The sequence below is a fragment of the Palaemon carinicauda genome, chromosome 9, assembly GCF_036898095.1.
Source record: "Palaemon carinicauda isolate YSFRI2023 chromosome 9, ASM3689809v2, whole genome shotgun sequence".
Taxonomy (NCBI): domain Eukaryota; kingdom Metazoa; phylum Arthropoda; class Malacostraca; order Decapoda; family Palaemonidae; genus Palaemon; species Palaemon carinicauda.
Window position 1 is genome coordinate 141,370,613 of NC_090733.1, and position 12,883 is coordinate 141,383,495.

At 34.7% G+C, this 12,883-nt stretch overlaps 1 protein-coding gene across 1 annotated transcript in view; it reads right to left on the reverse strand.

Annotated features, from left to right (window-relative positions):
- Nucleotides 1-9,268: 9,268 nt before the first annotated feature.
- LOC137646669 (dentin sialophosphoprotein-like) overlaps nt 9,269-12,883 on the reverse strand; it is a 4,792-nt gene continuing 1,177 nt past the window's right edge. The window contains exons 2-3 of the mRNA XM_068379775.1: nt 10,036-11,043; nt 9,269-9,753 (exon numbers count right to left, since the gene is read on the reverse strand). Of these exons, the coding sequence (XP_068235876.1) occupies nt 9,269-9,753; nt 10,036-11,043 (1,493 nt within the window). The remainder of the gene's footprint in view (nt 9,754-10,035; nt 11,044-12,883) is intronic.

A 12,883-nucleotide genomic window follows, 5' to 3' on the forward strand; every position in this document is an offset into this window, starting at 1 on the left:
CACTTCTGGTAAATATCAAGCACTTGATCTATGTGTTGTTTTTTTTCCTTCAAGCCAGTGATCTTAATTTATGGGTGACAGGTGTCCAAGGTTGGGAGTTAGTACTTTATAAAATCAACGGGGAAATGGCTCTTATAGAACATTCAAATTCTTTTGCTTTTTCTTTTATTTTTCGTTTCTTTCATCCAATATCTGTGGCATCTCTTGAATGTTTCTTTCTTCTAAGCTCATCCGGAGCCGAGAAGCTTGTGAGCTTTTATGTTCGGTTTCAACCAGATTATTATTATTATTATTATTATTATTATTATTATTGTTGTTGTTGTTTTTATTATTATCATCATTATTATTATTGCCATTATTATTATTATTATTATTATTATTTTATTATTATTGCCATTAATATTATTATTATTATTATTATTATTTTTATTATTATTATTATTATTATTTTTATTATTATTATTATTATTATTATTATTATTATTATCATTATTATTATTATTATTATTATTATTACTTGCTAAGCTACAACCCTAGTTGGAAAAGCAGGATGCTATAATCCCTCGGGCTCCAACAGGGAAAATAGCCCAGTGAGGAAATGAAACAAGGAAAAGAGAGAAGTAATTAACAAGGAAAAATGAAATATTTTAAGAACAGTAACAACATTTAAAATAAATATTTCATATATAAACTATAAAAGCTTAAACAAAACAAGAGGAAGAGAAATCAGATGAAATAGTGTACCCGAGTGTACTCCCAAGCAAGAGAACTCTAACCCAAGACAGTGGGAGACCATGGTAGGAAAAAATATTCTTGAATAATGAGACTTAATTTTATATCCTTCAAGGTCACGTATCTTTCTAAGGCCGATAGTGACCCAAAGTTATTTCTAGAAATGTATTAGAAGAACTTTATCACAACGGTACTTGGGTAGTGCCATAGCCTCTGTACCTTGGTCTTCCACTGTCTTAGGTAGAGTTCTCCTGGTTGAGGGTACACTCGAGCACAGTATTTTATCTTATTTCTCTTGCTCTTGTTATTTTGAATTTTATTATAGTTTATATGATAGGTTTATTTTAATGTTGTTATTCCCAAATTTCTCTTGTCGTATATTTCCTAATTTATTTTCCTCACCGAGCTATTTTCCCTTTTGGGGCCCCTTGGGCTTAGGGCGTGCTGCTTTTGCAACTAGGTTTGTAGTTTAGCAAGTGATAATAATAATAATGATAATGATAATAATACTGATAAGTGTAGCAAGTTGGCTCTAGAGGTTGGTTGTTTTATATGGATTTAATCTATTAGTACATTAATTTTTGTGTAAATATTTGTATATATTTATGTATTTACAGTATATACATATATACATACGCACGAAAAAAACACCATATAAATTATATATATATATATATATATATATATATATATTATATATATATGCGTTTGTGTGTGAGATAGGAAAAGTTATTTATGTAATTGTATATATTTTATATATGTGCATATATATGCTTATTACCTCTCTCTCTCTCTCTCTCTCTCTCTCTCTCTCTCTCTCTCTCTCTCTCTCTCTCTCTCTCTCTCTCTCTCTCTCTTATATATATATATATATATATATATATATATATATATAACTTGAGTAAAACACCATGCTGTGTCTATTAATCTTGGGTATTAAAAATCTAGTTAAATACATTGCATATTATAAAATGCAGGAACTTTCGCACTTTTATCCAAAGTGTCTCTTCTGACAGTATCTGCATTTACTGTTTTCATGTGTAGAACTGGCTTGGATTAACCTTTCTTTCCAAGCGCAAGTTCTTGCTGTTTATTTTTATTCATAGGTTTTTATGTTAATAGATACGCAAGCAATTGCATGTATCACACCAATTACCAAAGCGCTCATATCCTATTCATATCGTGCAGATTAAATGGGCCCTTAATAGTAACTAGATTGCTGTAATTGCAGTTCAAAGTGCTTGCTGTTCCAAGTGCTTGCTGTTCCTTACCAGTTTATCTGGATTGAACACGTTGCAATATCATGTTATGCAAGGAATGTTCTTCGTGGTAATGTATCGGTGTAGTGTATTAAAGTTATGGTTTATCCTAGTTATTATACAGTTTTATGATAGTATTATACAGTTGTATTTTCACCGTCCAAAATTCCGTCAAGGGAAATTCTTGTTTTGGATAAATTTTGCGCAGTAGGTCATGGTTAGAGACGGGGAATTTTGACTCAGGATATTTTCCTTGGACAAAATTTCTCACATTACCCGACCACGAAACAATGACTCTATAACAACGAAAAAAACAACAAATTTATATCAATTCAACATTAAAACAATGACTCTGCTAACACGAAACAATGACTTGCACATTGCAACATCTGCATCTAATTCTGAATAAGGTAAGGGTAATACGCTTAACTTACATAAATGGTGTATTGAATGTTTTGTAAGTCATACCTCAGGTTAAGGAAACGAAGGATGACAGTAGGTTGAAGGCCCCCCCCCCCCTTCTTAAGGATCCAGCGTCTAAGATTAGGTTAGCAGGGTATGGCTAGGTTACTATACACTCATGTACGTCACTTGTTCTGTGTTAAGTGATATGGCGTTGGAAGCCAGTTCTTATTTGGGAGGGGAAAGATGTGACCAAAAAGGGGGAAATGTCCTAGGCTTACAATGTCCCACGGGGAAAGCACTACTTTTAAAGCGGTGTGGTTGTACAGGCTACTTTTTCTGGCGTTTACGGTATTGTACAGGCTACTTTTCCTGGTATTTATGGTGTTGTACAGGCTACTTTTCCTGGTGGTTATGGTGTTGTACAAAGGCTTTTTTTCCTGGTTTTTATGGTGTTGTACAGGCTACTTTTCCTGGTGTTTATAGGGTTGTACAGGCAACTTTTCCTGGTGTTTATGAGGTGTTACACGCTACTTTTCCTGGTGTTTCTGTTGTACAGGCTACTTTTTCTGGTGTTTATGGTGTTGTACAGGCTACTTTTCTCGGTATTTTGGGCGTTGTACTGGTTACTTTTCCTGTTGTGTATGGTATTGTACAGGCTACTTTTCCTGGGTTTTAGGGTGTTGTACAGGCTACTTTTCCTGGCATTTATGGTATTGTACGGGCTACTTTTCCTGGTGTGTAGGGTGTTGTACAGGCTACTTTTCCTTGTATTTAGGGTGTTGTAAAGGCTACTTTCCAGGTGTTTATATTGTACAGGCTACTTTTCTTGGCATTTATGGTATTGTAGAGGCTACGTTTCCTGGTGTTAATGGTGTTGTACAGGCTACTTTTTGGAGGATGTTCTAACAGGCCAGACTGAAGTCCCCCTGGGGACTTCAGTCAAGTGGGAAATATTTGATGTATTTTTTAATTCTTAAAAGACAATTCTCAGTAGTGATTGGCCTCCATTCCCTAAGGAACTGAATACCACCTCTCTCTCTCTCTCTCTCTCTCTCTCTCTCTCTCTCTCTCTCTCTCTCTCTCTCTCTCTCTCTCTCTCTCTCTATAATCAAGTTTCAAGTTCGTGATAGATTTGTTCAAGTATTTTGAGGACCAGATAATATCAAAACTGAATGAAGCTGAAACCACCCTCTCTCTCTCTCTCTCTCTCTCTCTCTCTCTCTCTCTCTCTCTCTCTCTCTCTCTCACACACACACACACACACACACACACACACACATGAGAGTAACTTTCAAGTTCGTGATAGATTTTTTTAAAGTATTTTGAGGACCAGATAATATCAAAACTGAATGAAGTTTAATATGTTTACGTATATATCAGTCCGTTCTATTCTCATAAAGAAGATATTAGAGTCATCTGTGATAGTCTAAAATATTACAGAAACAATATACATTAAGAAAAAAAAAATAACATCATAATTATCTTGACGTGAAGTCTGAGTTTGTTATTTTCTTAAGTATATATATAAATCCAATAAGAATAATTTCAGCCATTAATTTTTTTTCTAATAATGAATTTCTCTATTTACCTCATCTTCTTAACCGCAACTTTGCATACGATATCGCCGGCTATTGCCACAGCCACACGAAGGACCGCAAGTTATAACTAGATATCTGAACGGCGAATACTGTTTTCTCTTACAGAATTTGCGGTTTTTATTTGATTGCATTTTCGTGTTTTTTTCTCCTTCGTGTGTTGATTTGTTTATTCGTTTTCTTGTTCTGGAGTTTATTCTTATCTCAGTTTTGTTTATGTACTATTGTTAATTTGGTATTTACTATATCTGTCGGTCACTTATTAACGTTCTTTAGGCTTTAACGATATCCGTCTATTGATTACTAACGTTTCCTACAAATTTTCATTGAATCTCTCTCTCTCTCTCTCTCTCTCTCTCTCTCTCTCTCTCTCTCTCTCTCTCAGTACAAGGGAACTGTGCTGTCATAAGAAATGTCTCTCTCTCTCACATACGGGAACTGTGCTGGCTTAAGGACTTTCTCTCTCTCTCTCTCTCTCTCTCTCTCTCTCTCTCTCTCTCTCTCTCTCTCTCTCTCTCTCTCTTTCTCTTTCTCAACGTATCCTGCTGCGCCTCTTTGTACACATCCCACAAGAAATTATACACGGGTTCTCACTTAATTGAAATTTTCACCTGGGATCCAGCTACCAGCCTCCGATAGCCCCTTCACGCTCATTTAACCGTCGAGTGTCGGTAACAACCCACCCCATTTCGGAGCTCTCGGCAAACATCTCAAAAGCTCCGGGAAGCGGCAGTTTTGTCTCCCTCTATCTGAAATGAAATCTGAGCGATGCGGCAGGGATATATGGGAACGAGTGTTTCTATCTATGGTGCACCAGTCGTGCATCGTCGGGGGTCGACGCGAGATCCCACAGGTGGCCCGGCCGACTTGACCGGGCGTTCTGCGGGACGGTTGCTTACCGCCCCTCGCATTTAATCACCTCTTCAAGGGAGAATATCTTGCTTGATTTCGTTAATTGGAAATTATTTATTATTGATGTTATTTTAGTGGTTACCTGGGTATTCAGTTGGGGTACTGTTAATTGTAATATATAATTTTGCTTGCCTTTCAGATGGCTTTTCTTTGCCTAACGTCAAGCAGATAAATTTATCATGACACATTTTCAGGAAATTTTTCTTCTCGTTGTTAAAGACGTGATATTTATTCTTTGATTGAAAACTACTTATTACTGATGATTTTCGTAATGTTTTACTTGGGTATTCAGTTGGGATGTTAATAGTAATATATAGTTTTGCTAGGCTCTCAGATGTCTTTACTTTGCCCAACGTCATACATATAATTTATAAAAACCTTTTTTTTTTTATCATGGTAAACATTTTCAATAAATTGTTCCTCTCGTTGTTGAATAGATAATTTTTATTTCTGAAAGATAACTACTTATTACCGATTTTTTCCCTTAATGGTTTACTTGGGCATACGGGGTATTGTTTATAGTAATATATAATTTTGCTTGGCTCTCAGATGTCTTTTCTTTGACTTAACGTCATACATGTAATTTATAAAAAACTCAATTTTTTATTGTGATATACATTTGCAAGAAATTTTTCTTCTCGTTGTTAAAGAGGTAATTTTTATTCTTTGATTGAAAAGTACTTATTACTGGTTTTTTTTCTTTCTTTTATTATAATAGTAGTCTATGATTTACTTTGACTCTTAAATGTCTTCTTTGGCTCAACGTCATATGTATAACAATTAAAAAACTTGATAATTTATCATAACATTTTCAAGAAATCTTTCATTCTATTTTTGACGAATATTTTCGATAATTTAAGATAATTAACAACATTAAATTAGATCTATCACATATAATCTATGAAAAAATCCTAAAATAATATTCTCCGATTTTCTTCTCTCCGTTTTGCAAACATACATACATACATACATACTGTACATAAATACATACACAAAATTCATAAAATAATGTTCCCAGCTTGTCATGTTCTTTCCGTTCTGCAAACACATACACAATCACACACACACACTCTCTCTCTCTCTCTCTCTCTCTCTCTCTCTCTCTCTCTCTCTCTCTCTCTCTCTCTCTCTCTCTCTCTCTCTCTCTCTCTCTCACTTAATCTAGTTATTATGATTCTTATCTACCAAGTTCTGCAAATTTGAGAATATATATATGCACAGCCGGAATCACTTGGATATGCACTTTCCGTTCTGCATATCTCAAGAGATGTATATTTGGCCTCTATGAATATTTCATATAAATTCGCTCTAGGGGCTTCTCTCGCATATGATTATAATTTTGGCACTTAGCATAATGCGTATTTTCATATCATGAGAACCGAATTGTCTTATAGTTGATTGTAGCCTAATTGCTGCATAACATTAGGAATGGTCGTTTTTTAGGTCGTTATTCTCATGTGATATTCATGTCATGTGTGTGATATCACTCGTAATGTTATGTATTGTGTGAGTGAATCGAAACAGGAAGGTTGATTTCGCCGTGATAGGTGAGGCGGTTTTAACTTCATCACTGCGGGGTATTATTATTATTATTATTATTATTATTATTATTATTATTATTATTATTATTATTATTGTTGTTGTTGTTGTTTTTGTTAATGTTGTTGTTGTTGTTGTTATAATAATGATAATAATAATAATATTAATAATAATAATGATAATGATGATAATAATGATAATGATGATAATAATAATAATAATAATATTATTATTTATTATAATAATAATAATAATAATAATAATAATAATAATAATAATAATAATAATAATAATACGTTATCACATCCCATTAAAAAACTTTTACATGAAATTTTAACATGTCAGTAAAAGGCTCTAAGAATTTAGTGAGTATTTTAAAATGATAAAAAAGTGATACCTTAAAATAAGTAATTGTGGATAATGAGTAATTCTAGATAAAACTTGACGTTTAAACTAGAATTTGTTTTAGATTAGAGTCCTGAAATTTATACCAGAATCTGAAGTCATAAATTGGAACTAGTTTTTAACGAGAAAGTCCTGAAGTTTACAACCAGGATCTCAAGTATTACTTTGGAACTTATTTTTTTAACGAGAAAGTCCTGAAGTTTGTACCAGAATTTCAAGTAATAAATTGGAACTTTTTTTTTCAACGAGAAAGTCCTGAAGTTTATACCAAGACCTCAAGTAATAAATTGGAACTTGTTTTTTAACGAGAAAGTCCCGAAGTTTATACCAGAATCTCAAGTATCAATTTGGAATGTTTTTTTAACCAGAAAGTCCTGAAGTTTATACCAAAATCTCAAGTATTAATTTGGAACTTTTTTTTTAACGAGAAAGTCCTGAAGTTTTATACCAGAATCTCAAGTAATAAATTGGAACTTTTTTTTTTTAACGAGAAAGTCCTGAAGTTGTATACCAGAATTTCAAGTGATAAATTAGAACTTGTTTTTAAACGAGAAAGTCCTGAAGTTTCATACCAGAATCTCAAGTATTAATTCGGAAGTTGTTTTTTTAACGAGAAAGTCCTGAAGTTTATACCAGAGTCTCAAGTAATAAATTGGAACTTGTTTTTTAACGAGAAAGTCCCGAAGTTTATACCAGAATCTCTAGTAATAAATTGATTCTTGTCTTTAATGAGAAAGTCCTGAGTTTTTTATCAGAATCTTAAATAATTTGAAACTAGCCCCCCTAAAATTGTAAAAGAAGCAAAAAAGTCATATAGTGATAATTTTCTTAAATATCATGTCAGAATGCCCAGTGTTTGACCTCCTGATTGGTAACGTCTATGCCTGGTGTTTGCCAGACGGCGGTTCGAGTCCCGCTCAGACTCGTTAGTGCCTTTAGTGTCTGCAACCTCACCATCCTTGTGAGCTAAGGGTGTGGGATTTGGGGGAACCTATAGGTCTATCTGTTGAGTCATCAGCAGCCATTGCCTGGCCCTCCCTGAGGAATTGGTGAAAAATCTGAGGGCTCTACTCTTCCGGGCTGGACCATCCACAAAAAGAAAAAAGAGGCGTATATATATATATATATATATATATATATATATATATATATATATATATATATATATATATATATATATATATATATATATATATATGTATATATATATATATACATATATATATATATAGATATATAATTTGTGTCTATATTGTCAGTCTCTAGGGCATTGTCCCTCTTGCTAGGGCAATATCACTTTCCCTTGCCTCTGCCATTCATGAGCGACCTTTAAACCTTGAAAAAAATTGAGGATCGGTCGCTGCAGAATCTATTACTCCGTTTGCTGGCCATCTCCTTGGGAGATGTATCTGTCAAGAGATAAAACCTGCAGGGTGGCATCTCCAAGTGTGCTCTTGGGGGGCATCGCAAAGGGATGCTGCTGTGCTTCTCGCTGGTGGCGCCCCCAGGTGGTCGCCAGGGCCTCGCCCCTCTAGTGGTTAGAGAGAGAGATAAGTTAGGAGCATCACTGGTGATGTATCGGGAGACGAAAAATAGGTGTGGTGGGATGTTTTTTTTTTCTTTTTTTTTTCGTGGCAGTGTTGTGCAAAAAGTAAGCACAGGTCAAAGTGTGATTTTCTTTAAATCAAGACTTTCTTATCCCTTAAAACTTTCGTTTTCTTCCACTTTTCTTGCTTGAGGGTACATTCGACACGCTATTCTATTTTCTCTTCTCTTGGATTTTTTTAGTTCTAATTTAATGTTGTTAATGTTCTTGAAATATTTTATTTTAATTGTTCATTATTTCACTTGTAGGTTATTCATTTCTTTGTTTCCTTTCCTCACTGGGATATTTGTTCCTTGGTGGAGCCCCTGGGCTTAGAGCATCCTGCTTTTCCAACTAAGGTTGTGTTGTATCTTTGCATGTAATGATAATAATAATAGAAATATTAATAATACTAATAATAATAATAATAATTATTATTATTATTATTATTATTATTATTGGAAGCGGAGAGTTTTTATTTTTATTTTGTATCACTCCTTGTAATTCATAGTATCTTTTATATTAAAAGCCACACTTAGTAAGTAAATGAATAGATGATACATCGGTAATTTCCCCCGTTCAAGCGAAGTGAATTTGGCATATGACAGAACTCATCATCGAAGAAAGTTATATCTCGAATGCATAGGTCACTGTGCGGTAGGTTGCTACACAAGATGTCATACCACAAGCTCTGTGCCTATTGCGAACGTCTCTGCCTAACAATCTGTTGGACTAAAGATCAAAACCTGATGATGCTGGATAGTTTCTATCGTTAGTGTCTGCAACCCCACCATCCTCTTGAGCTAGGAATGAGGGTTTTTGGAGAGCTTATATGTCTATCTGCTGAGTCTTCGGCAGGCATTGCGTGGCCCTACCAAGTCGTCGTTTTCATTGTTGTTGTCGTTGTCGTCATCAATGTTGTCGGTAGTGTCATCTTCATCATTGTTATTGGTGTCATTGTCATTGTTGTCGTATTCGTCGTCATCATTGTTGTCGTCGTCATCATCATTGTCAATGTTGTCATTGTCATCATCATTGTTGTTGTTGTCGTCGTCCTCATCGTTGTCATTGTCGTTGTCGTCGTCATCATTGTTGTCAGTGTTATCAGTGTTATCGCCGTTAACGTTGTTGTCATCATCAGTGTTGTCGGTGGTGGCGTCATCATCATTATTGTCAATTTCGTCATAGTCATCATTGTCGTCATAGTCATCATCGTCGTCAGTGTCATCATTCTTGTTGTTTTCTTTGTCATCATTGTCGTCATCGTCAGTTTTATCTGCGTTGTTGTCATTGTTGTAGTTGTCGTTTTTGTTGTCGTCTTCTTCAATGTTGTCGGTGGTGTCATTGTCATCATTGTGATCGGTGTCGTCGTCATTGTTTCCGTTGTCATCGTCATGTTGTCAATGTTGTCGTTGTTGTTATCATTGTTGTTGTTGTGGTCGTCATCATTGTTGTTGTCGTCATTATTGTCAGTGTCGTCATTGTTGTCATTGTCTCTCATCATTGTTGTTGGTATTGTCATTGTCATTCTTGTCGTTGTCTTCGTCATCATTCTTGTCGTCATCGTCATCATTGTTGTCAGTGTCGTCATTGTTGTCGGCGTCGTCATCATTGTTGTTGTCGTCGTCATCATTCTTGTCGTTGTCGTTGTCATCATTGTTGTCGTCGTCGTCATTGTTACTCTTATCGTTGTCGTCGTCATCATTGCTGTCGGTGTCGTCGTCATCATTATTGTCAGTGTCGTCATTGTTGTCATTGTCGTCATCATTGTTGTTGGTATTGTTATTGTCATTCTTGTTGTTGTCTTCGTCATCATTCTTGTCGTCATCGTCATCATTGTTGTCAGTGTCGTCATTGTTGTCGGCGTCGTCACCATTGTTGTTGTCGTCGTCATCATTCTTGTCGTTGTCGTCGTCATCATTGTTTTCGTCGTCGTCATTGTTACTCTTATCGTTGTCGTCGTCATCATTGCTGTCGGTGTCGTCGTCATCATTATTGTCAGTGTCGTCATTGTTGTCATTGTCGTCATCATTGTTGTTGGTATTGTCATTGTCATTCTTGTCGTTGTCTTCGTCATCATTCTTGTCGGCGTCGTCATCATTGCTGTTGTCGTCGTTGTCATTGTTGTCGGAGTCGTCATCATTGTTGTCGTCGTTGTCGTTGTTGTCGTCGTCGTCATCATTCTTGTTGTTGTCATCATTGGTGTCGTCGTCGTCATTGTCACTCTTATCGTTGTTGTCGTCATCATTGCTGTCGGTTTTGGCGGTGTCATTCGTGTCATTGTTGGCATCATTCTTGCCGTCGTCGTCATCATTGTAGTCAGTGTCGTCATAATCATTGTTGTCGTCATCATTGTAGTCGTCGTCGTCGTTGTTGTCAGTGTCGTTGTCCTCATCATCATTTTTGTCGTTGTCGTTGTCATTATTGTTGTCGTCGTTGTCGTCATTGTTGTCGTCGTTGTCATTGTTGTCGTCGTCATCATTGTTGTCGGTGGTGTTATCATTGTTGTCGGTGTCGTCATCGTCGTCGTCATAATTGTTGCTGTTGTCGTCGTTGTCATCATCGTTATCATTGTCGTCGTCGTCGTCGTCATCATCATCTTCCTCGTCGTCTACCGTTGACAAGTTAATGCAACCCTGACAATTATGTAGGCGGATCTACGAAACTGCTTAGCATAATAAATGCATAATTTCCCAACTGTTCAGTAAACATTTTTACATTATAAATCTGTCAGACATTCTAACGTAAATATTATTATTATTATTACTTGCTAAGTTATAACTTCAGTTGGAAAAGCGGGATGCTATAAGCCCAAGGGCTCCAACAGAGAAAATAGCCCAGTGAGAGAAGGAAATAAGGAAGCAAATAAACTACAAGAGAAGTAATAAACCATTAAAATAAAATATTTTAAGAACGGTAACAACATTAAAACTGATCTTTCTCTAGTCTTGGGTAGTGCCATAGCCTCTGTACCATAGTCTTCCACTGTCTTGGGTTAGAGTTCTTTTGCTTGAGGGTATACACGGGTACACTATTCTATCTTACTTTCTCTTCCTCTGGTTTTGTTAAAGTTTTCATAGTTTATATAGGAAATAGCTATTTTAATGTTACTGTTCTTAAAATATTTTACTTTTCCTTGTTTCCTTTCCTCACTGGGCTATTTTCCTTGTTCGGGCCCCTGGGCTTATAGCATCCTGCTTTTTCAACTAGGATGTAGCTTAGGAAGTCATAATAATAATAGTAATAATAATAACAACAATAATAATAATAATAATAAGACTCATGTCAACCTGAGCCTGCTCAGCATAAAAACAATTGCTGCAAATTTGAATGTTTGAAGTTCCACCGATTCAACAACCTGACTAGGAAGATCATTCTATCGAACCTAAAGAATCGAACATCTCACAGAAATGCAAGTTCATAATTAGGATTCTATGACTTCCAAACATTCCAAGGATCGTCTCCTGTACGTGTAGGCGTTGCATTTTAGACCCTTGTACTGACCAGGGTTAAAAGAATACCCCTGGTACTGACCTGGTACTGGGCATTCTTTAAGAGAGTCGTAAAAGATTTTATTTCGAGGGTCTCGCGTCTCGCAGCACTTTGGTTTGATCGGCTGATGGTCGTAATTCTCTTATTGCGGTGCGGAAGTTATGCTGTCGTTGCTATATGGAGTATTCGTGTATGTTGAGTTTATACTGAAGTTGTAAGTCCTTCATATATATATATATATATATATATATATATATATATATATATATATATATATATATATATATTACAGTATATATATATATATATATATATATATATATATATATTTACAGTATATATATATATATATATATATATATATATATATATACAGTATATATATATATATATATATATATATATATATATATATATATATTTACAGTATATATATATATATATATATATATATATATATGTATGTATATACACATAAATATATTTCACAACTTGCTGGTAAATGGTTTCCTGTAAGTCTAGTTTACTTTGAAGTTATTAATTGTTATATATATATATATATATATATATATATATATATATATATATATATATATGTGTGTGTGTGTGTGTGTGTGTGTGTGTGTATCTGGTATCTTTTTGGTAGAGTGTCTTTCTTCTTAATTTTCAGTTCGTTTGTGAGCTCTTTAGATAGATAGATAGATAGGTAGGTAGACTGGTCTATTGATAGTCAGGTTCAACTATATTGCTCTATCAAAAAGAAAAAAAAAACGAAAAAAAAAAGAATAGACTGGAAAGTTTATCTGCCAAATCAAACAACTAAGAACATACACGGTATCTCAAAAGTAAATTATATTTTTGACACTGTAATTTGCTATTATAAAATAATCCTCTTCCTTTATGATTAAGTAATATGCTTGCAACTTAAAAATATACACCCGAAAGGATGTAGTTGTCTA